At 38.9% G+C, this 24,578-nt stretch overlaps 1 protein-coding gene and 1 long non-coding RNA gene across 2 annotated transcripts in view; one reads left to right on the top strand and one right to left on the bottom strand.

The window, feature by feature from the left end:
• The window catches only part of LOC122669216, a 29,417-nt gene extending 7,038 nt beyond the window's left edge, over positions 1–22,379 (bottom strand). Inside the window, exons 1-4 of the mRNA XM_043865918.1 lie at positions 21,948–22,379; positions 19,806–19,966; positions 13,974–14,004; positions 6,536–6,638 (exon numbers count right to left, since the gene is read on the bottom strand). Of these exons, the coding sequence (XP_043721853.1) occupies positions 6,536–6,638; positions 13,974–14,004; positions 19,806–19,966; positions 21,948–22,265 (613 nt within the window). The 5' untranslated portion in view covers positions 22,266–22,379. The remainder of the gene's footprint in view (positions 1–6,535; positions 6,639–13,973; positions 14,005–19,805; positions 19,967–21,947) is intronic.
• Positions 17,488–19,017, top strand: LOC122669218. The gene is made up of 2 exons (XR_006333981.1): positions 17,488–17,675; positions 18,915–19,017. It is a non-coding gene; the product is annotated as an uncharacterized LOC122669218 (long non-coding RNA).
• Positions 22,380–24,578: the final 2,199 nt, after the last annotated feature.

The following is a 24,578-nucleotide window of genomic DNA, read 5'->3' as shown; positions in this document are numbered from 1 at the left end:
TATATATCCCAACCCTAGACTTATTTCTACTAAAAGAAGCCCAGTTTGGTGATAATTCTGCATCAGGGAGGCTCCCACGATGGTGTTTATTTATAAATCAAGGCTTTAAGCCAAATCCTACTCAGACTAGGACTAGTAATCCCAATCTGATTCCTAATTACAAACAGATCACAGACTTGTACTCCAAATCTGAGTACAAAAACAAATCCAAAAACAAATCAACCCTCTAATAAAATCGTGGAGGGGAAGTAAAGCTAAGCAAACAACTTAAAATAATTAAAAGGGGGAAAGACTGATTTGCCCCTAATAACTTAGACAATTAAAAACTAAGTATGGGAAAAGGCTCCAACGAAAAAACAAAACAGCAGCCTTCTCAAGGCTTCTTCTTCTTCCTAGTGCTTGGACCTGCATCAATACCTATCCAACCCAACAAAATAGAAAATAAGAAGCCACAAAATGAAACCCACAATCCCTATAGTAGCTGGAATATCTTTAACAGAATATTTCCCACTTAAATTTCCTCTAGATCTAAAAAATCCTCCAAATCTCCTCTAACTCTTCTAGAACATCCTCCAAATATCTTCCCTATGATCTGCATCAGTTCTCTCTGGCATGGAAAAACTTGTCCTCGAGTTTTGAAAAATTGAGGAATAAGATCCGCACAACCAACCTTTAGTCGGAAGTAGAACTCAGCAACCGTCGACTTTGTCTACCGTCTCTTCATGGCTTTGATACCAAATAATGCAGAATCAATCTCGAACCAGGGAAGCAGCAGTGAGCATAATTGTCACGGCGATCCAAGTCGGTGGAAGGGTGTCACGTCGATATATCGACATGTCGCCCGCCATGGCGTTGCCATGGCGAGCATGTCGACCATGTTTAATTTTTTATTTTATGTATTTTTAATGTCATTTAGTATGCTATAATATATGTCCTATAACATCAAAAATCAACATGAAAGTGTACTACACTACTACTAATATACTATGCCACTATGGTTTAATTCATGAAAGTGTAATTAATATCCATTAGTGTATATGAAAGTATGAAAAATTGAAAATATAGATTAACCTGTCAAATAATTGAAAGCAATAGTAAAAATCAAATGATAGGCTAACCTGTTTACTGAAGCTTGATAGCAATAGTCTTTCTTCAGTGTGTGTGATTTGGAGCAAAGCATCTAAGCTATTAAATGGTTTTAAAAAAAAAATTTTAAATCTAACTTTTATATGTACAAATACCGACCGATATGCCAACATATCGTGGTATGGCGTCCATGGCGACGCCATGCCATATCGAACGATATATTTACATCCACCATTGCGTAGCTCGATATGCCACCTCTCCCAGCGCCAGGACGCCATGGCGACGCCATGACAACTATGGCAGTGAGAGATCAATCGCAACAAGATCACAATATCGGACAAACATAAATCGATAATGGAAATTATTTTCAACTCTCTTTTTTTCATGTTTTTACATATGAAAGAAGAAACAAAAACAGGATATGATCAAGGTTTCACCACCTGGCATGTGGGAATGGAATCATCACCATACCCAACCTACTGGATCACCACAGTAGCGTCTGATTGGAATCACCACCAAGAGGGCTAGAACTGCATCACCACTACACCAACAAGGCTGAAGCCAAATCTCACTTTTTATTAATCGTTAGAGGGTCTAAGCTCCTTCTCCTTTATTTATAACTTCATCGAAAGTCGAAACAAACAAAATAGGAAACCTCTGGTATCATAGGAGAATCCTTAACAAATTAAGTTTTCCTTCAAAATAGAAACTATCTAGAACATTACAAAATCGAAACTATGGTTGGATTGTAGCATATCTATCCTACCCGTCAAAATAGAAAGTAGGAAGCCACAAAGTTAATCCCATAATCCCCATAGTAGCTAGAATATCTTTAACAGAATATTCCCCACTCAAGCTCCTCTTGATCTTTCAGAATATCCTCAAAATCTCCTCCCTATGACCTGCATCAGTTCTCTCTAGCTTGGAAAATTTCATCCTCAAGTTTTGAAATGTCGAGGAATCAGGATCCGCACGATCAACCTTAAGTCAAAAGTAGAATTTGGTAATCGACGACTTCATCTGCCATTCCTCCATGGCTCTGATACTAAATAATGCAGAATCAATCTCGAACCAGGGAAGAACCAGCGGGAGATCAATCGTAACAACATCATAATATAGTACAAACATAAATCGATAACTAGATTTTTTTTTCAACTCTCTTTACTTTTTTACTTATGAAAGAAGAAACAACAAAAGATATGGCCAAAGCTTCACCACTATGGAATCACCACCATACCCAACCTACTGAATCACCACAGTAGGGTCTGATTGGAATCACCACCAAGAGGCCTGGAACTGCATCATCACAGTCCAAAAGGACAGCATCACCACTGCACCAACAAGTCTTAAGCGAAAACTTATTTTTTTTCAATCGCTAAAAAGGGTCTAAGCTCCTTCTCCCTAATTTATAACTTTAGAAACTAACAAAATAGGAAAACTCTAGTATGGCAGGAGGATCCCTTACAACTTAAGTCTTCCTTCAAAATAGAAACTGTCTAGAATATTAAAAAATAAAAACTACGGCTGGATTGTAGCATATCTATCCAACCATACAAAATAGAAGGTGAGAAGCCACAAAGTGAAACCCACAATCCCCATAGTAACTGGAATATCCTTAACAAAATATTCCTCACTCATATCTCCTCTAGAATATCCTCCAAATCTCCTCTAGATCTTCTAGAAGATCCTCCAAATCTCCTCACTATGATCTGCATCCTGTATGGTGCAAGGTGCAAAGCCACATGTGAATGTGAAATGTCCCACTGTACAACGCTGTTATTGAGGAGGCAAAGAGAAATAGGAAATCCTCACTCCTTAATCATTTCAAGGTATACATAACAGTCTATAAGATTGACAATGCAAATGAATTCACAAACCAGAAACAATTGATTGAGGAATAATCATAATAATTTGTCAGTGGAATGATTTCTTCTCGGGTGAAAATATATCCAGTGCTTTGTTAAGATACGTATCACGAGTAGGGGGTTTGTCCCTATCGTGATTACATAGACTAGTTGATATTTCGTTGCTATGTTTCCTACTCTAGATTAGATTCTCTTGTTTCCTTATTAGATTAGCTTCCTATTTTCTCTCCTTGGTTGACAAGGAATTAGTTTCCTTTTCTAATGTAACTTTCTATTGATTTTATTATAAATAAGACAAAGGGAGAAGAGACTACTCTAATGTTACTGAGAGCTAACATAGTCGGCCTGTCTATATATATATATATATATATATATATATACCAGGCACTGGAGTGGTTACAGATCCTGGGATTGTCACTTGGTATCAAAGCTGCAACCAGTACCTGATTCTCTACCGTAATTGCCGTTTTGAGAGTCGTCTTTAAATTCTGGTTTGAAGAAGGAAACCCTAGTTCATAGAGGAAGAAGAGGAACTAGGGTTCCGTTTACTGGTTTCCATGAAAACTGAAGTAGTGTCTGAAGCTCATACCTGAAGTTGGGTGGGTATCGATTGCTGAATCTTGCTCTGCTAAAACCTCTCTGATTATTCTAGTTTCTGTTGCCGTAAAAATAAATTCCATAACTGCTGCTACTGCTGAAGTTGGGTTCAACTGCTATTGGGTTGGTCCTCTATTGATGCAGCTATCGAAGGAAACTGGATGCCCATCTTTGCTATCGATTATTCCTGCTATTGTTATCGTTTTCTGCTGCTGCTATGATCGATTTTCCATTGAGGAATCGATTTACCGCCAGAAGATTTGTTAAGGAATATCGAGTTGCTGCTATTTTGCAATTCCTATCCAGAATTGAGTCGAACTCCATCGAATCTTGCTCCTAGTGTCGACCTCTTCCCAAAAGAGTCCTACTGCCTCAAGCCATTCAATCTGTTCCAATCGCGGAGTGGTTTCAGATTTGGGTATGGAGGTGGGCCCATAAGCCATCTAAGCTGGGTTTTGGAACCCCGAATTCATTATTTGAAATTTGCTTGGGTGCTCCCATAATTGTGGCCAGATATTTACACAATTGCCATTGGCCTTGTATATTTGTAATTTTATTGCTGTGGTGGGACATAGATCATATCAGTTTGGGGTAGCCATATTTGAAGATTGATACTTGCATGGATATTATTTGCTACAGTGAAGGGGAGATTGGAGATTTATTTTATTGGGATGTTATTTGCTACCTTGAGAGGATGAATTGGAGATTTTTTTATTCGGATCTTGCTACAGCTACTCTTGATTATTGAATTTTTTTTGTGGTGTTCATCCTTTGAGATGCTAATTATTGGTAGTCATTATTTGTCCACGTGTAATGCTACACATGAGGGGGAGATTGAAGATTATTCTTATCTGCCCAAGACTATTTTTATCTGAAGATTACTATTATTTATTTGTTTGTGTCCTCAGCAACAATTTCATCTGAAGATGGTATTCAGCAACAATTCATATTTATTTGGTTTACAACAACCTGATGTTGTCTGGTCCGTAGTAACCTATACTGCCTATCTGGTTTGCAGTTACCTATATTGTTTATCTGGTCTACAGCAACCTGATGTTGTTTAGTCTGCAGTAACCTATACTGCCTATTTATCACTAGAGTTTTTATTTGAGACCTCTGTTTGGGGCTTTTGATGTAGCCGTTGGAAGCTGCACTTTTATCTTTCTTTGGGAAGATTACTACCTACTACATGCCGCTTATGATGTAGCGTTGGATGCTGTATTTTTATCTTTCTCTTTGAGAAGATGACTACCTACCTACAGCCGGCCTTCTTTGAGAAGTGTCTTTGACATTATTGTTGCTGTTATGATCTTGATGATTGCGGTTCGTGTTCACTGCCACCTATTTTATTCGTTGCTGATTGGATTTGTTCGACACAAAGATTTTTACCTACTGAAGTTGTTGATGATTGGTGTATTTGAGTTGGTATTTCTCCCTGATTGATTGAAGTTCTCACTGGCATCTACAACTGCAATTCAAGACTGGTGCTGCTTTCAATATCTATTTGTATTGTTCCAAGTTGGAGCCTTTGATATGCATACTCCAGCTTGAGGGGGGGAGAATTAAGATATGTACCACGAGTAGGCAGGTTGTCCCTATCGTGATTACTAGTGTCTTTGCTATATTTCCTACTCTAGATTAGATTCTCTTGTTTCCTTATTAGATTAGCTTCCTATTTTCTCTCCTTGGTTGACAAGGAATTAGTTTCCTTTTCTAATGTAACTTTCTATTGATTTTATTATAAATAAGACAAAGGGAGAAGAGACTATTCTCACGTTACTGAGAGCTAACATAGTCGGCTCTCTCTCTCTCTCTCTCTCTCTCTCTCTCTCTCTCCTCTTCTCTTCTCTTCTCTTTACCAGGCACTAATTACAGATCCTTGGGATCGTCACATGCTTCATTGGATATTTTTAATCACTCAATGAAGAATTGAGGAAGCAATTTAATATGCAGATGTACATTTCATTAATCCAAAGCACTGGAGGTGAGAATTTCGATCTTCTCTTCCGTCCAAAGAGCCAAGGTACAGCATCACTACAGATGCCACATGACCCAAAGCATCTTGTGAATACATAGTTTTAATACAATAGCCCCTCAGGGAAGGAGGTGAAGGTAGGTGGATTACAACCTGATGGATCTATTTCCCAATCTAGGAAGATGTAAGATGCCCATAGGATGCTTCTGCATGGGCTCACTTAGTGTCATACGAATAAAGTTGTTATCCCTCCATATTCCTTCGCACTTGGTAAATGATTAAGATTCATTATCATCTGTTCATCACAGGAAATGTATAAGATGATCCACGAATTATTTGAGGGAGTTCTTCAACTGAATTGTTTTTGGACAACAGAATGGTGTGCATCCAAGGGAGTTCTTTTGGCACATCAAGGAGATAGACAGATAGACCAGTTCACTAGAAAAAGGAATTGAAAAAGTATAAAAATCCTCCCAAAGAAATTTTGAAAGATCAAACATGACACCCGGAAAAACGTAGTCCAAAAGCTTCTCAAAATAGAAACTGAAGGACAATCCCACATGATGAAAAACAAAGAAAACTGTGACAGAGGAAGTTTGGCAGTCAAAATAAGTAGCGTAGTTTTCCTATCCTTTGCTTTGGGTGAACTAAATGGTTTTCTTAGTGGGTGGCTGTTTTGTGTATCTATATAAAAACATTTATAGCTTTTAGTTTTGATGGTAATTTTTTGAAAGAAGGTGGACTACCTTCTGTGTCCATGTTGATTTGGAACTTTTAATAGAAAAATAAAACAGATCCATGTCTTGTCAGATGCTGGTTTTGACTAATATCTTTTGGGGGATTTTACTGCATATTTCATGTACTGAGTTTATAATCTCCTTCCATCTTAACTTCCTAATAAAGTAACACCAACAATTCAAAAGAAGGGGCTGCCCACTTCTGGGGGGAGGGGGGAATCAGTCTAATTGTCATATTATTGTTGGAGGAAAAGTAACCAGCACATAGAACTCACCTTTTTCTCTCATTCTTCTCTCCCTATCATACTCAAACTTGTCCCGAATTTGGCCAACCTTTTCCCAGGTTTCACTTTGTCCATTTTTCACAAAGCTCAGCCCCTGCATTAAAATACAATTTATATATGTGGTGGTATTAGTAAAAAACATCCAAAATACAGGTATGTCTAAGATGTGAAATGGCATGTAAAGTAAACGTGCAATAATTATTCAAAAAAACATGGTTCTCCAAAAGGTGTGTCTCCAGAAACAATTATGTTCTTGTAAGTGTCAAGCACATGTATATATTCCCAATGTAATGTTTCTACGAGTTGGTGAAGACTTCAAATCTAACATGCCCACAAGCCACAGTCAGAAACCTTACAATTCAAGGCACAAAGCTATATTTACACACTCAAGTAGTCATGCGAAAGAAAATGTTGTACCAGTGCATGCGCAAGCACCATCTGCACAAATGGTAACCATCGCAATGCACATAACCCAGAGGCAGCAAGACCATCGCACTTTGAGTTAAGGACGAACTTACTAGAAGATAGAAAACCTGTAATGGCCTTCATATTGACACCTGATGCATGAGCTGGTCAGGCTTGGGCTTTGAATTTTCGAGAACTAAGCTTTCACATTTTGTAGAGGACTAGGCACTCCAGCCAACTACTAGTATGGCCAAACTTGGGCTTCTGGCTCATGGCAGAGAGAGAGAGAGAGAAACTTCTGGTCCCTCATGGATATGATTCTAACTCACATGACACAAAATTCATTAAAAAATGAAAATCACAACAGCACTAATTCTTTAATCAATCATTCCGATGGAAAGTAGTATTCGCAAGAAACAGCAATCCCCGCAGCAGTGTCGGGTTCTAAGCAGAAAACAACTCTGCATTCATCAAATATCAATGTTCCAGAAACAAATAACCAAAAGCAACTCTCCCATGCACATACACAGAATAAAACAATAAATGGACCGTACTAGCTTTTTATAGATTTGACTCAAATCCTAATTCCATTGTGAATCATAAACAAATGGAAACTTCCTAACATCTCCTACAACAACAACAAACTCAGCCTTATCTCAACTGAAAGGGGTCAGCTACATGGATCCTTGCTATAGTTGTCAAGGCATCGCCAAGGCGCCACCTAGGGGTCCAGGCGGTTTTGTTGGGGCCTAGGCGACCTCCACTTTATTGCTAGGTGCCTTCCACTGATTTTTATTGGTGTCAAACCCGTTATTGGCCCTTATTTATGCCAAATATCATTTAAGCAAATGAATTTATTTCATTTACTTAAGATATTATTCATAAATAAACAAATACCCCCTATTTAAATCCAATAAAAATAGTTAAAAAACCAAATTCCAAAAGGATAAAAAGTCAACGCCCCAGTTCAAGAACAAAATTTTGATTTTTGGCGGTAAGTGAAATTTCCAACTATCAAATGTTGGGGTTTTTCTCAAATCTAGAAATTCTATAAATCTTAATATGATAAAAAAAAAAAAAATTTTGCTAAAAACCAAAAGTGTGGTACAATATTCATTTGTTTTAATATCTAAAAACATATTTTCATTCAGAACGATTTTGACAGCATTCACACATACCAAATAAGGTTTGACCAAAACTTAACTTCTTCAATATAAGTCAGATTCAAGCAATTTTGGACTTGTTGGAAAGCTGGTTTTGTGCTCTTAACTAATACAAAAAGTCTCATGTAAAAATAAAATCATTTGACTAGTCAAACTTCTTAGATAGGGTCGGCAACATGTATCTTTGCCCTCCAATATGCTCTATGCCTTTATCTGAGGTCATACTTGTTACAAGACCCGGACTACGGATGTCATTCCTCACAACCTCTCCTATGGTCATTAGACTCTGACTAACAAAATCACACCCCACACTTACAATAAAAATAAAAAATTAATTCTAGGTATCCGAACCCATGTGCCCATGCCTCCTATATGTAGTTTCAGACACTCCCTGCTTGTGCTCCTAGAATGTTATCATTGGGCAGTACCCCAATGTGAACTAGAAGTCTAAAACCACAGCAGTACCATGACTTGTCAGATGGTAGAGCTATCACTCCTATGTGTAGGAGTATAAGAGGGATGCTCCCACATCATACAAAGATGTGAAAATTATGTCTTTGAGGCAAGATAGCCTTAAGTTTTAATGGAAAGACACTCCTTCCCAATCCCAACTGCTCAAAGTTTCCATACCATCCAAAACAACAACAACAACAAAAAAAAAACAAACTCAACCTTCTCCCAACTTAATGGGGTCGGCTACATGGATCCAAACAGAACAAAGTAGGGAAAACTGAGGTCTACACAAAAAAAGGGGAATGAAGAGATGGGAAATAAGATGGAAAATAAAAAGAAAAATGAAAGTAAGACGAAAGAGACTCAACCAAGCAAGTCATGAGAATCTCAGCTAAATGGGGTATGCAACATGGATCCTTGCCCTCCAATAGGCTCTATCAACGGTCATCCTTGGTACAAGACCTAGACTATCCATGTCCTTCCTCACAACTTCTCCTATGGTCATTTTAGGGGCCTGCCCCTAGCTCTTTTACCTCCTTCAATCAGAATCATATCACTCCTCCTTATTGGGTTATCCCTAGGCCTCCATTGAACATGACCATACCACCTCAGACGACTCTCTCGAAGCTTGTCATTGATCGGGGCAACTCCCAAGTCAGCTCTAATACAATCATTCCTTACTTTATCATTCCTAATTTTTCCGCACATCCATCATAACATCCTCATCTCTGCTACACATAGCTTCTCAATATAACACTTCTTAACTACCCAACATTCTGCCCCATACATCATAGTTGGTCGTACAACAGTCCTATAGAACTTTCCTTTAAGTTGTAAAGGAATATGTCGGTCACACAGCACTCCGGACGTATCACTCCACTTCATCCATCCCACTTTAATTCTCTGTGAAACATCATCCTTTATGTCACCTTCTTTATTTAAGATTGACCCAGGTATCTAAAATAGTCACTTTGCGGTATCTCTCTTTCCTCAATTCTCACCATGTCAGTATCCATCATAGTGTGACTAAAATTACACATCATATACTCTGTTTTGTTCTATTAATCTTAAAGCCTCTCATCTCCAAGATTGATCTCCAAAGCTCTAACTTAGCATTAATCCTTGCTTTTGTCTCATTTACCAAAACGATATCATCGACGAAGAGCATACACAACGGGACCTCGTCTTGAATGCTCTTAGTTAGGTCATCCATGATAAGCACAAATAGATAAGGGCTTAATGCTGATCCCTGATGTAACCCAATCGTAATTGGGAATTCCTTGCCCTAACCTCCCACAGATCTCACACTAGTCACCACGCCTTCATTCACATCTTTAATTAAATACACATATTTACTCGACACCCCTCTCTTCACTAGGACATGCCCGATTAAATCTCTAGGGACACGGTCATAGGCTTTTTCCAGGTCAACAAAGACCATATGGAGATCCTTCTTGCTATCAATATCTTTCCATGAGCCTCAATAGGTAGATAGCTTCTGTCGTGGATTTACCTGGCATAAAGCCAAATTGGTTCATTGAGATATGAGCCTCCCTTCTCAAACGGGCTTTAATAACCTTTTCCCAAAGTTACATAGTGTGACTCATTATCTTTATGCTTCTATAGTTATTGCAACTTTGGATATCACCTTTATTTTTGTAGATCGGGACTACAATGCTTCTCCTCCATTCATCGGGCATCTACCTTATGTTGAAAATCTTGCTAAACTGATTGGTTAACCAATAAACCCCACAACCTCCTAGGGTTTTCCATACTTCTATTGGAATCTCATCTAGGCCTGGTGTCTTGCCTGCTTTCATCTTTCTTAAGGCTTCTTTAACTTCCACCACAGTAACTTTTCGTATATATCTATGACATGTGGTGTCTTGTTGAATAATGTACTCATCTGGTTCATTTCTACTCGACTTATCTCCATTTAATAGGTCACAAATATACTCATCCCACCTCTTCACAATGTCCTCATCCCTTACCAACACTCTTCCATCATCGTCCTTGATACACCTCACCTGATCGAAGTCTCTACGCCTCCTTTCTCTCATCTTAGCAATCTTAAAAATAATTTTTCCCCTTCTTTAGTGTTTAGGTTGATATAAAGATCCTCATATTTCTTCGCCCTAGCCATCCCCACAATCTTCTTAGCTTCGTTTCTGGCATCAATATACCTCTTTTTATCTTCTGTTTAGTTAGTCCTTTGCCATGTCTTAAAACAATCTTTTTTGGTCTTAATGGCTGCTTGTACCTCATCATTCCACCACCAAGTCTCCCTAGGGGTCTGACGACTACCCTTCGCTTCCCCTAGCACATCTTTGGCAACCCTCTTAAAACAAGTCATCACCTCATTCCACATCACATTGGTGTCCCCCTCAAAGTCCTCATTTCCTTATTTGACCACAATATCAATAAATGTCCTTAGGTACTCCCCTTTTAATCTCCACCACCTAATCTTAGGGTACATAGTGATGCAGATTCATCATCGAAATGGATTTATTTCTTTAGAAATAAGCCAAGGGTTGGGAGATATATATATATATAGGGCCTTTGATCCCATGGGTTCTCTATGTAATAGGCCACTTTAATGGGCCTAAAATAGGGGTACATAGGTTGCATACGGGATTAGCCCAATACTTAGTTTATTTTCTGCCTTAGTCTTTTATTTGTAAACTTAAATTGAACCAATTCAAACCATGGTTCAATTTAAGTGATTTTATTTTAGCTGTCTTTTTTTTTAAAGTTTCCACACCCTCCACGATTTTGATGAGGAAGTGAGTTGTATTAGGAATAGGAATCAGGCCTTTGGCCTATTATAAATAATAAAATCGTGGGAGGCTCCCACAGAATTCAGATTTCAGAAAATTAAACTCAGCTTTATGCTTGCTGCCTTTGCTCCATTGTGAGCATGTCTTGTGAGTACTATCCATAGTACAAAAACTCGTTTCGTCTCGGGTATCTCGGTCGAGTCAAAATGAAATGCAACATCGAATTGAAAAAATGCAATATTTCAGAAATTTCGGTCATCTCGTTTCGGAAATTTCGGAAATCTCGGTAATTTCGGTCATCTTCTTTCGGAAATTTAGGAAATCTCGATCATTTTGGCATTTTACACCCACAAGAACCGAAACACCGAAACAAAACGAGATTTTAAACCTTGGTACTATCAAGGTGAAGAGATTGGTGGATCTCCAATCGACTCCTTGCATCTTGTAGATCAGGAGGGCTGATACTTATCTCCTTGCACCTTGTAGATCGGGAGACCCCATTGTTCATCTTCAAAGCTGCTGCCATTGAAGATCAGTGTTCAAGTAAGTACTTTACAGTTTCAGTAATCACCCTTCTTCTCCTAATCTTCCAACCTAACTCCATCGATTCCCATTAAACCCTAAATTTTCTGTTTAGCCTTATTCCTCCATCAGAATCCATCCAACTTTTAATCAAAGCATTCATGCATCCATCCCTATACTCGATCCAGGTTGCTGCCCCATTCCATCACTTTAACCCTAACTTCCCTTAATGAAGCCTAAACCCTAAAAATCTAGATCAACCACTTCCAACCATCAGAATAACTCTATATTTTGGCCGATTAATCCTGACTACCCCTATAGAACTCGATCCAAATCCCTTGACCTAATTCCATCTCTAAACCTTAGTTTCTCTCACTCTAACCTTTCCCGAAACCCAAAACCCTAATTTCCAGAATTTCAAAACTTCATTCAAACCTAACTAAACGTAGTTCATTAGAGTCCTAAAAACCTGCCTAGCTTTACCATACAAGACTTACTCCCATTACCCTAACCCTAACCCTAATTTTGACCTAAAATCCCAAATCTGCCTCCGTCGATACAGCAGCTTGGAAGGTCCTGGTTTATTGGCTCCTAGTAGATTCCCTATCTATCTAGGACTACATTACATAGGTTCCCTCCTCCTACGCTTTTGTGCACTAAGATACATATCTAGGACCACCAGTCTATGTTGGGTGGTTAGGCTCTCCCCAATTACATTGCACACCATTTTGTTTGCCCTTCTGGTTAGGAAGAAGTTTATTTGGCTGGTATGTTTTCCACTTTTATAGGTAACTAGGTGCTCCTTTTTTTCCGAAGAAAGTGTTCACAATGGAAAGATCATAAGCTACCGCAAAGTCTAGGATTGAGGTCCCCTCCTCGTTCCTCTCCCCAACCCCGTAACCACCATGGACACCTTCATATCTTCTACGATCACTCCCAACATGTCCGATTAGGTCACCTCCTATAATAATCGATTCATCCTGGCCAAAACCCTGCAATAAATCATCCAAGTGTTCCCAAAATTGACGCTTGCTACTTTCAACCAGTCCTAGTTGGGGTGCATAGGCGCAAACAATATTGACAGCCTCTTTCTCCAAAACCAATTAGATGGACATAATCTTGTCGCACAGTCTTTTGACCTCTACTATTCTTTAGATCTTTGTCCACAATTATTCCCACTCCGTTTCTATTACTATGCTCTCCCGAATACCATACCACCCAAAACAAGCAATGCAAAATGAAGTTATCTTTTTTACACCCGTTCCTGGCATTCTAACCTCATCCAACTATACCTTTCTTTCCTTCTCTTAATGGGATCTTATTGCACTCAAACTCCACTCAGCTCAACTGAGCCTCATCAACTAACTAGGGCTACAGCCGCTACACGAATCTTGTTTTGTCATTCGACCTGTTCGAAGTTAAATCTGTAGTTAACCTAAACCCATCCATAACTTTTCACAAATCTCGCCAAGTTCATTTTCAGTCTACTGCTTGTTCTTTTAGCTCCTCTAGGTTGTACCATACTGCTCCTCCTCACAAACCATTCCTATTCCATTTTTCTTTTTTTCTTTTTTTTTCTTTTTTCACCACTTTAATCAGTTTTTAACTCAATAACCTTATTATCTTCCTAATGCCTAGGCAAAAGTTAATCCTAAATCTTGATTTTTACATCAAAATCCTGCTACAAACCTAAGCTCCCTGTTTTGAAAATTTTCCCCATCCTCCCTCAACCCCTGAATGATAACAGCATGAATTTCATTTAGAAAATGGAAGAAAAAAAAAAGGGGGGGGACGGGGATGGGGAGAAAAACAACCAAAAGAAAAGGCAAATACAACAACACATGAAACAAAGAAGAAGTGATCTGGTTTTAACAGTCCTCACTTTAATGAATTTAGGAATTCTGCAATATCCCCTAGGTAGGTGACCTTTGTATTTTCTTATTGTTTAATATGTTTCATTGGTACTGGTAAAATCTGATAGCTACCAAAAGCATAACCTCAGAAGTTTCCACAAATCAAATTTCCATGAGAAAGGAAAACACCCGTGATTGAGGTATCAAAGCTCAGAATGAAAGTGTAACAGATGACATGCAACTGTGGCATTCGTACCTTCATTTGCTCAGTATTGGATCGCCTTCTCCTGAGCATAAAATTGAGAAATGTAAGTGCACCCAAATGCATTCAATGTAAACTTTAGGAGATATTTCTGCTGAAGTGTAAATTATTGGTTAACAATTGAAAGCAAATTTAAAAAAAATCAACAACAGCTGTTTAACAAATAGCAACCAAGAGTCAATAAGCATATGATGTATCAGCACGGGCTTTTCTCTTGGTTGTAAATTTTGTTTCATTTCAGCTAAAAAATGTGAAACATTTTATTTCGGAAGCCAAAAACATTTATTTCCCAAAATTATTCATATTTGAGAGGATCAGGTAATATTTTTCGATCATTTCAGGTTGTTTTTGCCGAAATAAATGGGAGACAAGGATTTGGGATCTTTTGTTTTGAGCAAACTCTGTTTGTTTTAGTTGTAAAATATGAAAGCCTGATGCGGACCCGAAGGTGTATTCAAAGAAGAAGAAGCTAGCAGCCACAATTTTTGGTCTTGGGTTGTTGAGTTATTTTGCCTTATTTTAACTCCTCATGCTTTTGTCTTATTTTAAGTTGTGGTCCAGTCTAGTGGTCTAACTGAAGTTATTTACCTTCTATTTTCATTGTTAGTAATTGTCAACAATTAGTTCACATCAGTTTAGAAACTGATTGTGCCTTGTACTCCAAGCCTGGAACTAAAACTCGCTATGTCGAGATCTCGCAAATATCTCGCTTTTTCAGGACCTCGAGAGGAGATGGAGGTCGATATGATATTTTACCCCAACTCGAGTGAGATCTCGACCCAAACTCCTTTATATGAGTGCCATATATTGGTATACAAACACCTATCTATGCAAACCTTGGTATACAGACACTTATTTATGCCTAATATCATTTAAGTAAATGTTTTTGTATTTGTAAACATTTACTTAAGATATTATTCATAAATAAGCAAACACCCCCCTATTTGAATCCAATAAAAATAGTTAAAAAGCTCTCCAACAAGTCCAAGATTGCTTAAATCTGATTTATATTGAAGGAGTTATGTACCGGTCAAACTTAATTTGGTGTTCACGAATGCTGTCAAAATCGATCTAAATGAAAATATTTTTTTGGGCATCAAAACAAATGAATATTTTTCAGTACTTTTGGTTTCTAGCAATGTTTTATCATATTAAGATTTATGGAATTTTTTAGATTTGAAAAAAAACCCAACATTAGAAAGTTGAAAATTGCACCTACCGCCGAAAATCCATTTTTTGTTCTTGAACTGGGAGTTGACTTTTTATCCTTTTGGAATTTTATTTTTTAACTATTTTTATTGGATTCAAATAGGGGGTGTTTGATTATTTATGAATAACATCCAAAGTAAATAAATTTCATTTACTTAAATGATGTTAGGCATAAATAAGTGTTTATCCTGGTTTCTGGCATAAGTGTCTGTCTTGGTTTCCCACTAAGTGGAACTCCTATTTGGGCTTTGATTTTTCAAAATCTGATTGTGTCATTGTGTTTAAATGGTCCAAAATAGGTTGTATACCAACTTTCATGACCAAACTAGGTCTAAAACCCACCGAAACCAGCCATCGAGTTCAAAAAAAAAAAAACACCCCAACTCGCTTTTTGGCCAGGTCGAAACCTGTACTCGAGACAAGTTCTTGATCTATGACTCCAAGCAAATGGGACCCAAATTGGAAACTTCCTAATTAAATTCTCTTCCTCAAGGGAATTTGTCAGTTGTGGAGTACATGGAGCAATTTGATTCTCTCTCCTCTTGTATGGGAATTAGGGAGAAGGATATCCAAGTCTTATCAATACCTTGCCCCCTCAAGTAAACAAAAAATACAAAGTAACTTGCTACCAAGTAGCTTGCAACTAAAATAGAAATTCCTATAAAAATCTAGTTGCCTTATTTCAAAATAGAAACTCCTATTTTATAGAACAAAACAAAAATAGTAACAAACTGAAATTAGAAACTACCTAATGATGCAGCACCAAGTAGGAAGAAGAAGAAGAAGACGAAGTCCTGACATTAGGGCTTAGTTAGGGAGCCGTAGATTAGGATTACTTTGTTAGCATTTTCCATACTTAGTTTATTTTCTGTTTTTAAATTGAGCCGGTTCAAAATTGGTTGCATCCAATTGGTTCAATTGGGTCAATTTAAGTTATTTAGCTAAGTGTCTTTTAATTTAAGTTATTGGGGGGTAGCTAAGTCAATTTACTATTTTAAGTTATTAGCTTTAGTTTTAATTCCCTCCCTTCCACGATTTATCAAGGTAGAGGTTAATTTGTAGTAGGATTTGGCCTAAGGCCATACTCTAAATAATAGAATATCGTGGAGGCTCCCTCACAGTTTATTGAATAAAAAAATCGTGTTAGCTTGGCTGCCATTGCTGCTGCTCCTTTGCTCCTTGTGAGTGTGTGCATCCTTGTGGATTTCAAGGTGGAAAGGGATTGGTGGAATCCAATTGACTCCTTACACCATGACGGCTGGGAGGATCTTCTTCAACTGGAAGGTGGTTCTATCCTTCTATCACATAGCTACTGCCTCCATTGAAGACTTGCTGCAACTGCAAGTAAGTTTGAAATCCCATCCCCATTCATCTTCTCCAAATCCTCTAATTTCCCCCCCCCCAATCGATCCCCTTTATTTTATTTGAATTCCCTTAAACCCTAACTCATCTAGAACCTGTCCAGTTTCAATACTTCATTAGAATCTCATCAAAATCAGGTCACAGCTCCCTCTCCTCACCTCTTACACTCAACCCTAGCCACTGGCCTAAACCATCTTTAGAAACCCTAATTCCCCACCCTTCATTAATTTCCCCAAAACCCTAATTTTCAGATCCTTCACTTCCAACCATTATTACAGCTTCATACTTTGGTCAAGTACTGTTCTCCATCAGTATAGAACTCGATCTTATTCCGTTGCTTTAATTCTTAGTCTAAACCCTAGTTCCAGCCTAAGTTCTAAAACCCAAAACCCAGAGATCGATAGGTTAATTCTGCCCTAATTTTGCAAAATTTTCAAACCTATCTAAACCCTGTTATTTTTATATAATAATAACCCCCTAGACCTGCCCAACAAAACCATATAAACCCTGTTGTCATTACCTCACCCTAACCCTAGTTTTACCCTACATTACCCCATCCTACTCCAATCGGCCAGCACTGTTAAAGATCCTGATCCACTAGTTTCTAGTGGGAGTTAATCCTATCTAGGACTACATTACCTAATATAAACTGAAAATAGAAACTACACTATGGCAGCATTAGGGTAGAATCTTCCTCCACTCGATGGGCCCACAAGATCTTCTAAAAATCAATCCCAAATAAGGCAATTTTTGGCTTTGACACAGTTCACGTGAACAGTGTTTTAGTCTTCAACTTGGGCCTTCTAAAAGGATTCCAATCAAAGCAATATGTGCTGTGACACTGTTCACGTGAACAGTACCACATCAACAGTAATTCTTTACTCTTCTCTTCTTCATGCTTCGATCTACATCAGACCTACATATACCCATAGTTCGAAAAATCGGGTTGCAGTTTAATTTTAACTTGACCACAATTTCGCCGAAGCAGTGCATTTTTTGCCGGTGAGTTTCGGTTGGCCATTTCGGGGGTAAACGGCAATATTAAGCCCCAATACTTCAGGGAAACCTTATTTTAGCCTATATAAACATATGTAAACCTTTACATTGCAAGAAAAGTCACAAAAAGTGATGCAGTGTGAGGTTACTGTTCATGGAACACTATTCACATGGTACTGTTCACGTGAACAGTTGTGCGCGCCCATAATTGCCTTGCAAGGAGAAGATTATGAAGAGCTTTGTTTTATACTTAGTTACTGTTTTAATAGTTTCTATTTGTGTGCTTAGTCATAGTATGTTGGGTTTTATTTAGTTTGATAGTTTCTATTTATGTTTTCCTTGTCCAGCAAGTAGTTGTTTTGACTTTTGATAAAGTTTCTATTTTGTAATGCAACCTTTTTTTGGTAACCCTTCAATAGCCATAGGGAGTTATTATTTTCTTGTAATAGTTTTATTCATTATAAATAAAAGGAGGGGTCAATGCAGTGGGCACAATTTGAGTTTAAGAAAAAAGAAAGCTTTGCTTTTGCTGTGTGATTCAATACGGTGAGATACCAAGGTCTGTGAGAGACAGACCAAGGCCATAGGTGAGACGTGAGAGGCCTTGATCATATCGATTCCTTTTAGTTTCTATTATACATTCTCTGAAACTGAGTGATATTTGACAGTATCGAAACTACTGAGATGATGTTTGGTCACTGTTGGATGAACAATAAATATCCTGAGCTGGACTGAAGACTAGAAGGCTCAATATACCCTGTGGTTGTGTGGCACCTTCTCTGTCCTGGGTATTTCTGGCAGCAACTTTCAAGGTGTTTTCTCTCATATCCAACCATTAGATCGAACCCCAGTTTTGGTATGTTACTTCTCTGAGTATAAGCTATCTTCGGCTGCAGTTTCTTTGTCATCCAATGGCTGGATCTTTCTGTGGAACTATGTTTCTATTTCTGACTCTTAGTTACTATTTCTGAAATTCCTGTCATAACTCATCATCTAGCCATTAATCTTGGCTGGAAATTTGAAGTGTTCATCTACCCAAGGTGTCCAACCTTCGACTGGAAGGATCTTCCCATCCAAGTTGGTTACTAATTATTTGAGAACCTGGACTTTTTCTGAGTTTAAAGCTTTCTCTGTTCAGCCGACAGTGAGTATTATTATACTGTTCTTTTCTGTGGTTGGGTATCCATATCATATCTACACTGTATCAGACCTGAGAATAGGCTGTGTTGTTCAGACATTATTGCTGACTTGCGGTTAGAGCATTCCCTGTTACCTTGTTGCTGGGGTTGTGTGTTAAGCCTACTGTTGACAGTGCTTGTGATCCTACCTGGGGTTAGGCTACCTGAGACCTAGCACTACATTACAAAGTGGTGGTTTGGATTTGCACCCGTGGTTGGCAGTATATGCCGAACCTATTGTATACCTTGTGTAATATTGCTTATTCTACATATTTTTTTAGTACTAGAAGACAGAAAAGGCAAGTTAAACAAATAAAATTATGCACCATAAATGAAGAAACATAATATTGTATAATTATGAAATAGTACAAAGTACATGTAACATAGACCCATAGAAACCCAAGTCCCAACTCCCAACTCCCAACTCCCAACAATACAATAGTACAATACTGTGTGGTGATACATTAGTACCACCCACTCAGGCCATCCTAATGGTTAATACCACGATCTATGACGTGGAGGATCGAGCCCACTCATGGACCAATGGTGCTGACGCCAATTTCCTCTGACTATATGACAAATGCAGGCCACATCATAGTGTGCCAGAAGAAACGGCCGAAGTCTTCCACAGCTGTGCCCTGTAAATGGCCTCATGTACATACTGGAGGTAAGCTATCCTAGGGCATTTACCGAAATGGCCAAAATTTTTACTAAAACAGTGTTGAACCGTGATTCATGTGGCATTTCGTCTCGGCCATGTCGAAATCACCGAAATATTCGAAATATTTGCCTAAGTGTTTTAACTGTGCATATTCCAAGTAAAGCCAAGGTTCCTTAATGCCAAGAAAGATGACTTCCCACTTCAAAAAAAGACATTTGATTCTGGTGAAGCAAATTTTGTATCATAATATTCTATTATTCTGGATAGACTAACTAATGCAAAGATATATGCATGCTATACAGCAGCTGCAAGAACAAATAACAACCCTGTTCTTGTGATCCAAATGAAATCAAGATGCTCTAGTGAGCCAAATACTAAAAGTTAGACAAAAGTTCTTGAGGATAAGCAGTGGAGAATGACCTGTATGGAGAAAAATCCAGATCATCGTCTTCAGCAGATTCATAATTGGCATGATCTTGGGCAAGTTTCTTGGAATAGCCTTCATCCCAGTATAGCCTTTCCCAGTTCTCCCTGAGCTCATTGTATAGTTCCATATATCTTTTGCACCAGGGCTCATGCTCCTTTCAACTCAATAAAGGAATCATTGTCAGGAAACAGATGTGTGGGTAGATAGATTACATAAACACAGCAAACTTCTTTAAGAATACAGTAAAGATCATCCAAAATAACCATTCAGAAGGTATATGATGCACAGAATAATTTGAAGAACTCTAATAACACGACTAACACCCTATCCCAGGTTTAAGCTAACAGAGATGTTTGGATAATAATAACAATGACAACGAAGAATAACAGCAAGAAGTAGGTTGTGTCAAAGTGGTGAGTTGGTGCCTAGACAATAATTAATTGACAATAGAAAAAAATGAAATTTGTTATTTAAGGGTAGATATCAATTATCAAAGTTGATAACAGTAGAGAGCAAAAGCATGGAATATAACATATGCTCATCCAAGAAAAAAACAATAAAACATACGTTATAAAACAGTAAATACTACAACAACAACAACAACTCAGCCTGGCGGCAGAATAAAACAGTAAATACTACCAGGAAAAAAAAATAACACAATAGTGTACCAACTACGAAGTGATGAACCCATGTCTGGCGGTTGAATATAGACACTAAATTTTTTAAAAGCTAAGAGCCCTATGGTAAACTCCATTATGTCATCAACTATTCACAACCAGTGATTCAACAGTCAACTTTGGTGCACCTACACAACCACCATATATATGGCTTTGGCAGTGGACTCAGTCCATGCCCGAAGCTCCCACAATGGGGATGCTTTGATAACATAACTCCGTGTTAATTATTAAACTTAACAATAATTAACAGGAAGAAAAAAAATGAGCTAACTATACATTTTTAATAATTTGAAACAAATCAAAGGAAATGCATACATTATAAATGGATAACCGTCCTCTAAATATTGATGCTTTTGAAGATCAAAGTTTCTTCTCACTGTCAATCAGGATTCCCATTTTTAAAACCAGACTTATCCAACAAGACTTTAGTAGGTAATCTTTCTGTTGTTTATTGATTTTATGGATAGTTTTCTGTTCTTTATGAACCTGTTCCTTTATATTTTAATACCACTATCTAGGCTAGAACAATTAATGCACATGACATGTGTAAAGCACATTCCCTTGTTAAATATAGTTGCAGGGCATCTCATTCAAATTCAAAAATTATGAAAGCAGATATATCCAAATTCAATTATTGTCTCAACGAACATATAGCATATAGAGAAAAAACATGTAGATTTACATTGCTAATACAAGAAACCATCTCTCCCAACAATTACTGAATTCAGATCATATCATTTAATTGTATACTATCGATAGACTTAGCGGATATTGCATGATGAAAAAGAAGCATTGCATTGCCTATGGGTTGAAACTGCTTTTTTCCTAGAGACTGTGATTGTAAGATGAAGCTAATAGCTTAAAGGTACAACAAAACAATTTTGTTTGCTCCATAGGGTAATCACAGCAGAAGGTAATGACATACAACTAAGGAAAACTCTGCAGTGAATTGACACTAGTCTTATTTTCCAAAAGATGTTTAATGCCCTCTTAAATACTTTAAAAAAAAAAAAAAACACAATCTTTACATACAATCACCATGAGGAGCCTCTCAAAGACTCTGATCAATGATAGTGAGCGATCAAATCAAACACACTTTAAACCACGATTCTTACTTCATTACCAAAGACTGGGTAGACTTGATAAACGGCCCAAGGATATTTCTCAGGCAGAACCATTCAAATGATAACCACCCAGAGCCTCCAGTGGGCAGGACCAATGTTCAAAACATAATGTTTAAAAAGGGGCGTACCTAGTGCACAAGGCTCCCGCCACTACGGGGTCTGGGGAGGGTCATAATGTGCACAGCCTTACCCCTGCTTTTGCAGGGAGGCTGTTTCAAACTAAAATATTTAACCTCCTAAAATCCTACATTTACAGAGTACATCCAATTGGGACCAAATTAAGAACAAGTGTTGAAAGAAAGAAACCCTAGAGAGATGAGAGCTTGACACTTACAGATTCCTTAAGTACGAGGCGAGTTCTGCGCATGAACTGCTCTCTCATTTGTTTTCGCCGCTTGTTGGGGAGGTTATCTCTTGGGATTACGAAGCGCTCCCTCGGAGGTACATTCTCACCAATCTCGTGCATCTCCCCATCCACTACCCACCATTCTGATTTGTCATCCGGTTTCTTCAACATTGCTGCTGCAGACTTGCTCCTCCTTCTCGATGGAGAAGAAGAAGCACCGGTCCTGAACCTACGAAGCTGTTGGGACTGACATTGATCAAGAGGCTGCAGTTGCAGCCTCTGCAGTCGCCTTGCAAGTGAAAGCATGTCGACGTCAATCAGTAACTAAGAATTCGACAGAGGAGTTCTCTCGAGTGACTTCAGGATCGAAGGTTCCAAAACTTATTGTGAAGAGGTTAGGTCCCTCTGCCCATGGGAATTGATGTCTAAAATCGGACGAGGAAAACAGGGTTGGGACTTGGGAGGAGAGAGACCGAGGGAAAACTCACTTGCGGACGAGGAAAACTGGAAAACAGGATTAGAAGTTAGGATTAGGATCGTCTCCAGGGAGCATGGAACGCCCAGGGTGCTGCCAGCTGTTGGGCTGTGTCGCACACATCCCTAGGCGTGTACCAAGATATGTGCGGAATAGCTCAACTGTTGGATGCCCCCTGACAGCACCCTGGGCGCATGCCTACCTGGAGACACATCTCTAGGCGTGCGCCAAGATGTGTGCGGCACAGCTCAACCGTTGGATGCTCTCTGGCTGCACCTTAGGCGCACGCCTCCCTAGAGACAAGCTAAATTATAGAAATTACAAGAACAGGTTTTCCTTTTTTTTTTTTTTTTTAATGACAGGTAGGGTATCTAACGTTACTGAAATTGTCTTTTAGATATCCAACATTTGTGAAATCATATTTGGGGTATCTTACGTTTCATGATATGGTGTTTGAGATATTGTGTTTAAGGTTCCCTAATTTTTTACAATTCCAAATTTACCCTTCCTATACCCACTCCCTCTACCCTCCCTCTGTAAACTCGCCTCCACATCCCTCTAGAAACCCGTCTTGCACGGCCACCACCACCTACCCCCTCCCTCCTTCTCCCAATCACTCTCCCCTCCCCTACCCCTCCCTCCCCTGCAACCCCACCCCACTCCATACCCTCCTGTCCCCACCCACATTGCTTTTGTCCGCAAATCCCCATCCCACACCTTGCACAACCCCTGCCCCATACTTGTTTGTGATGAGAATGCAACCTAAGAGCGACCCATTTGCACTCTCGTGGCCCCATTCCTTGTCTCCCATTGTGTGTGTGTCGACAGGGTTCACGGGGATTTGGTTCTGCAAGTGCAGAGGCGGCAGCGAACAGTGCCAATGGCTGACAATGTGGTGGGACAGTGGGTTGGGAAGAAGAAAAGGGATGAAGGGGGTTGCATAGTGTAAGGCAGTGGCGGAGTGCAAATGGCAGGGTTGTACGGGAGGGTGGGACAAGTTTGCAAGGGTGGGGTTGCCAAAGGAATAGAGTGGATGGTGAGGCGAGTTTGCAAGGTTGGGCGATAGGGGTTGTAGGGAAGGGAAGGAGTAGGGACAGGGGAGGAAGGAAAGGATATGGATTGGGGTTGCAGATGGGATGGGGTGTGTGAGGAGGGTAAAGGGTGGGGCTAGGCGGGCACCACAATAAACCGAGAGGGATGGATTGTTGTAGGAGACTGTGCGGTAGTGGTGGGTACACGAATAAGACGAGTTGGGTGGGGGTGGTCGCGACAGGTGAGTTGGGGGCAAAGGAGTATGGTGGAGCAGGGTAACAGGGGAGGGGAGAAGGAAGGGTGGTGGTGGCAAGTTTGTAGGGAGAGGTTCAGGTTAGGGTTGGGTTGCAGCCTTGCAGGGGAGGGAGGAGGCAAGGAGGGAGTGCCAAGAGAAGTAAAATTGAAATCTCAAAAAAAAATGCATTTCAAGTATAATTTAGCAAACATTGGGTATCCAATGTACAATTTCATCAAACATTGGGTATCCTAGGTGTCATCTATCTTTTTTGGGGGGAAATTACACGTACATCGGTACATCCCTGTAATTTGCCTAAAATAGGAACAAAAAATTGAAACTTCAAAAACTTAATGAGTACATCCCTCAATGTTCATTAAAACTACAATTTTAATAGTCCACTAGTAGGAGAATGTTAAGTGATGACGTCAGAGTTAAATTTCATTTGAAATTATGTATTTACCCTTTAGTAACATAATAAAATATAACTCAAAATGCCAAACCCTTAATATGATCGTTGCTTCCTCTCGGGTGAGCAATCTGTGGTGGGCCAGGCGACTCACTCAGGCGAATCTAGTCGGCAACTACATCTGCAACCTCTAACTAGTGTTACATGCGAATAGTGTTTCCTTATAACTTTCTTGCAAGAACACCCAAAACCAAGTAGTTTAGCTCATTAGTGAAGAATTACCTCCCTTCTAGTTAAAATATAGAGATTTTTCTGAGAAACTCACATATATTAGTTTTGCACATCGAACCCAAAAGGGTAAATGAGTAATTTCAAATAAAAATTATCTCACTTCATCACTTAATAGTCTCCTATAAATAGAGGATCCCCTCATTTGAAGAGAGTCCTCTCCACCTCGGGAAGCATGCA

The sequence above is a fragment of the Telopea speciosissima genome, chromosome 7 (genome assembly GCF_018873765.1).
Source record: "Telopea speciosissima isolate NSW1024214 ecotype Mountain lineage chromosome 7, Tspe_v1, whole genome shotgun sequence".
In the NCBI taxonomy this organism is placed as follows: domain Eukaryota; kingdom Viridiplantae; phylum Streptophyta; class Magnoliopsida; order Proteales; family Proteaceae; genus Telopea; species Telopea speciosissima.
This window is presented reverse-complemented; position numbering and strand designations above follow the sequence as displayed.